Source organism: Penaeus chinensis, chromosome 39, assembly GCF_019202785.1.
Source record: "Penaeus chinensis breed Huanghai No. 1 chromosome 39, ASM1920278v2, whole genome shotgun sequence".
In the NCBI taxonomy this organism is placed as follows: domain Eukaryota; kingdom Metazoa; phylum Arthropoda; class Malacostraca; order Decapoda; family Penaeidae; genus Penaeus; species Penaeus chinensis.
Genome location: NC_061857.1, coordinates 4,424,825 through 4,430,373, shown reverse-complemented (window position 1 = coordinate 4,430,373; position 5,549 = coordinate 4,424,825). Strand labels below are relative to the sequence as shown.

Genomic DNA, 5,549 nt, shown 5'->3' with positions numbered 1-5,549 from the left:
CTCTAGGATTCTCACTCTAGGATTATCAGTCTAGGATTATCACTCTAGGATTCTCACACTCTAGGATTCTCATGCTAGGATTTTCACTCTAGGATTCTCACACTCTGGGATTTTCAGTCTAGGATTATCAGTCTAGGATTCCCACCCTAGGATTATCAGTCTAGGATGCTCACACTCTAGGATTTTCACTCCAGGATTCCCACTCTAGGATTCTTACTCTAGGATTCTCACTCCAGGTTTCTCATTCTAGGATTCTCTTTCTAGGATTATCAGTCTAGGATTCTCTCTCTAGGATTATATTATTATTATTATCATCATCATCACCTTCATCATTATTGTTATTATTGTTGTTGTTGTTGTTATTATTATTATTATTATTACTTTTATTATTATTATTATCATTATTATTAATATCATTATGTTTAACATTATTGTTATCATTATCATCATTATTTTCATCATCATCCTTATCCTCATAATCATTATTGCTATCATCATCATTATCTATAAAACATAATAATACTTTTTATCTGATTTTCCTTTCTTATCACTATTGTTAACATCATCATCATCATTATCATTATCATTATTATTGCTATCATTATTATTATTATTATCATTATTATTATTATCATCATTGTTATTATTAGTATTATCATTATTATTATTATTAGTAGTAGTAGTAGTAGTAGTAGTAGTATCATTATTATTAAAAAGCGTGCATTTCCTCACATGAATACAAACACACACGTGCACAGGTGTGTGTGTGTGTGTGCGTGTGTGTGTGTGTGTGTGCACATGCGGGTAATCTCCGTACAGATTTGCGCTTGAGAACCTGCACGGATTGGATAAAGTTGGAGCTCAACGATTACCATGGAAGTTGGTATCCGCTGAGGAGTGTGTAACAACTCAGCTGTCCGGCCGGTGAGTTCCTACACTCAAGAATGTGAATCCTAGAGTGATTGTTATTATATTTATTATTATTATTATTATTATTATTATTATTATTATTATCACTTTCATTAATATTATTAGTTGTTATTATTATTATGATTATTATTGTTGTTATTGTAATTACTGTCATTAGCATTACTATTATTATTGTAATTATCATCATCATCACTATCATCATCATTATTATTATTATCATTATCATTATTATTATAATCATTATCATCATTATCATCATTATCTTTACTATCAATATCATCTTTATTTTTACTATCATTAACATTATCATTACCATTACCATTATCCTTATGACCATCATTATCCTCATCACCATTATTATTAATATTATCATCACCATTATTATTTATATTATCATCACCATTATCATCATCACATCATTAATTCTTTTCGACCGAGACACATCACCCACAAACATCCTTCATAAACGGGTCTCTCTCAAACAGCTTCCACTCGTCTCTCCTCACAACCATATCTATAAGTGACTATTATAACCATTAGATGAACCTTTATATTCTCAAAACTATTATTATCCAAATACCGGTGATGCTGCGAGTGAGGAGTTCAGGTCCTCGCCCATCTCGCAGCATCCAGAGGGAGGATGCTGGGTGATACAGATGAGGGGATGAGATGAGAGCGCAACAAAGAAAAAAAAAGAAGAGAAAAAGAAGAACAAGATCCTCTACGACTTTTTTTTTTTTTCTTTTTTTTAGGGTCAGCTGTTAGCCAATCAGGTGGAGGCATCGGATATCGTCATCTTATTCGGTCTGTGATTGGTTGGTTTAGTTTGATACGTATACCTGTATTGTATGATTCATCTCATTCGAAGTTGGCGTAGTCGGTGTTAGGTAACACAGCGATGGTATGGGTTGATTTAACTTATCATACAAACACAAACCCACACACACACACACACACGCGCGCACACACGCACACACACACACACACACACACACACACACACGCGCGCGCGCGCGCGCTCACACAAACACACGTATTTACGTATTATATATCCATGTATCACGTATGGGTATATGTATGTATGAATGCATGTATATCTGTGTGTATATTATGAAGGTCAAAAAGATCCCATCTATGACTGCACTTAGTCTAACAATAATCTCCTGCTAAAATCTTTGCCTATATCGACCTTGGAAAGTTCACCAGGGTCTCATACCGCTATAGGAAATGCGAAAATGTGCGTATCATGGTGTTTGTGTATGTACGCGTGTTTGTGTGTGTGTGTTTGTATGTGTGTGTGTGTTTGTATGTGTGTGTGTGTGTGTGTGTATGTGTGTTTGTATGTGTGTGTGTGTGTGTGTGTGTGTGTGTGTGTGTGTGTGTGTGTGGGGATACAATCGTGTGTTTTATATCCCTTAGTGAGGATTTTCGAAAGATTTGTACCAAAGGATGAAGAAAAAGTGCGTTATGGTAAATAGATACGGGATGTAAATGCGCTCTACGTACTTTATAAACAATTCAATTCCGTTTGTAAAAAAAAAAAAAAAAAAAAAAAAAAAAAAAAAAAAAAAAAAAAAAAAAAAAACAAGTTACGGCTTTAAGCTTGTTAAAGTTATGATAAATACATTTCTTTTTCCGTTTTAAGAAAGAGGGAATGGAGGAAGGAGAAATTAAATGGATTTAGAGTTTGAGCAAATCAAACGAAGCGATAAGATAGAGGAGGTGGAGAAAAGGAGAGCGCGAGATTGACCAGAATTTAGACGTAGAAGAAGGAGAGAACAGAAGAGAACAGATTAAAGGAGATAAGAACGGAGGAGTAGGAGGGGAAGAAGGAGATGGAGGAGGTAGGAGGACGAGGAGAAGGACGAGGAGTAAGAGAAGGAGGAGGAGGAGGAGAAGGAGATGGGGGAGGTAAGAGGAGGAGGAAAAGGACGAGGAGAAGGAGAAGGAGGAGGAGGAGGAGGTGAAGGACGAGGACGAGGAGAAGGACGAGGAGGAGGAGGAGGAGGAGTAGGAGGGGGAGAAGGAGATGGAGGAGGAGGAGAAGGACGAGGAGGAGAAGGACGAGGAGGAGGAGGAGGAGGAGGAGGAGGAGGAGGAGGAGGAAGCAGAAGAAGAGGAAGAACGAGGAGAGGAAGATGATGATGATGATGATGATAATGATTATGATGAAGAGGAGGAGGGGAGGAAGAGGAGGTGGAAGAAGATGAGGAGGAGGAGGAGAAGAAGAAGAAGAAGAGGAGGAGGAGGAAGAAAAACTAGACGCAGGACAAGAAGGATGAGAATAAGAAAAAACGAAATTGGAAATGAAATAGGACGAAGAACGAAAAAGAAGGGGGTGGAAGGAGAAGAAGAAGGAAAAGGAGGAGGAAAAGATGACGAAGAAGAGGAAGGTGAATGAAGCCAAGAAAACAAAAAAAAGAAAAGAAAGAGAAAAGACAAATAAAGAATAGTCCAAAAAGGGGGAATAATAGGAAGATACGAAAGAAGACAAGGATGAAGAAGAAAGTTTTGATTAAAAAGGAAGAAGGAGAATAAGAAGACGTGGAGGAGGAGGAGAAGACAAACGATGCGAAGAAATAATAGCAATAAGAATATATATATATATATATATATATATATATATATATATATATATATATATATATATATATATGTGTGTGTGTGTGTGTGTGTGTGTGTGTGTGCGTGTGTGTGAATAAAAGCATAGACTGTAATAGAAAGAAGAATAGGAAAGTAAGGAAGAAGAGGAAGAAGAGGAGGAGGAGGATGATGATGAGGAGGAGGGGTCAGAGGAAGACGAAGAAGAGGAGGAGGAGGAGAAGAAATGGGGGGGGGGGTCATAAAGAAGAAGAAGAAGAAGAAACGAAGAGGCAATAATAAGAAGAAGAAGACGAGGAGGATGAGGAGAAGGAGAAGGGATCAGAGAAAGACGTAAAGAGGAGGAGGAGGTGGAGGAATGGGAGGTCAGAAAGAAGAAGAAGAAGAAAAAGAAGAAGAAGAAGAAGAAGAAGAAAACAAGAGGCAATAATAATAATAAAAAGAAGAAGATGACGATGATGAGGAGGAGGAGGAGGGATCAGAGAAAGACGAAGAAGAGGAGGAGGAGGAGAAGAAGAAGAAAAAGAAGAAGAAGAAGAAGAAGAAGAAGAAGAAACGAAGAGGCAATAACAATAAGACGAGGAGGAGGCAGAGGAGGACGCCCCCATCCTCCCCAAGAGTCGTGGGAGCCTCGTTGGGTGTGGCTAGGGTGTCTCTCGTGGCCCCGGGCAAGGCCTCGCTCAAGGGACGCCAGGTATATAAGGTCCTGACGCCCGGCCTTGCGTCAGTGTATCGACTCTCCTCACTGCATCATGAAGACTCTGGTAAGTTGTGGATCTTTTTTTTTTTTGTTTTTTAAGTTTTGTGTTTGTTTGTTTGTGTTTTGTGTGTGTGTGTTTTATTCGTTTTTTTTTTTTTTTTTGGTTCACTTCTTCATTTTTTTTTTTTTTTGTGCGTGTTTTTGTCGGGAGATTTTACTTTTTAACTCCTATGATTTGTTAGTTTTTATTTTGGTTTGTTTGTTTTATGGTTTGTATTCCCTACCCCCCCCCCTTTCCCTCTCTCTCTCTCTCTCTCTCTCTCTCTCTCTCTCTCTCTCTCTCTCTCTCTCTCTCTCGCAGTCAAACTTTCAATATGAATCTGTTACTTTTTATTTATAAATTGATTTACATTTACTCTTTCTATTTTTACTTTCGAACTAATTATGTCTGTTTTTTTTTTTTTTTGTATTCATATATACCGATATAAAGATTCATCTGTTTCCTTCAAACTAATTCTAGTAAAAAAAAAAAAAAAAAAAAAAAAAAAAAAAAAAAAAAACATAAAGGAAAGACAATATGATATGTTCTCTGTGTACACTTACTGCACACGCAAGCATATGATATCCATCTATAGATATAATTCGATGTGTCATTTGTGTTTCTAATAGCATAATTCTTTTTCCTGCATACATTCTTTTACAGTGTATACACGCATCACTTATGGATTTGTACGTGCACGCTCGTTTCGTTTGGTGTTAGTAAATTCAGCAGAAAACTTTTTCACTCTTTGGCAGGTTCTGTTTGGCGTGATTGCCGCGGCCCTCGCTGCCCCTGTTCCCGACGAGAAGGTGGTTGCTGTGCACCATGCTGTAGCTCCTGCAGCGCTGTCCTACGCTGGCCCCGGTCTGACCCACGCTGTGGCCTATGGTGCCCCCGGTCTGACCCACGCTGTGTCCTATGGTGCCCCTGGTCTGACCCATGCTGTGGCTCCCGCTGCAGTGTCCTACGCTGCCCCTGCTCTCACCCACGCTGTGGCTCCCGCTGCAGTGTCCTACGCTGCCCCTGCTCTCACCCACGCTGTGGCTCCCGCTGCAGTGTCCTACGCTGCCCCTGCTCTCACCCACTCTGTCGCCTACGCTGCCCCCACCCCAGTGGCACTGCCCCCGGCCGAGGTCAAGGTCCCCGTCACCCGCACCCACGTCGAGGTCCCCGTCCACCAGAAGGTCCACTATGGCACTCAGAGCTACGTCGCTGGCGCCACAACCACCATCCACAAGCCATCCCTGGCTGCGCCAGCCATTGCCCCGCCCTCCACAC

The 5,549-nt window shown here is 39.9% G+C and overlaps 1 protein-coding gene across 1 annotated transcript in view; it reads left to right on the top strand.

Annotated features, from left to right (window-relative positions):
- The first annotated feature begins 4,189 nt into the window (after positions 1–4,189).
- Positions 4,190–5,549, top strand: part of LOC125046702 (calphotin-like) — a 1,786-nt gene continuing 426 nt past the window's right edge. The window contains exons 1-2 of the mRNA XM_047644582.1: positions 4,190–4,295; positions 5,027–5,549. The exon at positions 5,027–5,549 is cut by the window's right edge and continues 426 nt beyond it. Coding sequence (XP_047500538.1) covers positions 4,284–4,295; positions 5,027–5,549 — 535 coding nt within the window. The 5' untranslated portion in view covers positions 4,190–4,283. The remainder of the gene's footprint in view (positions 4,296–5,026) is intronic.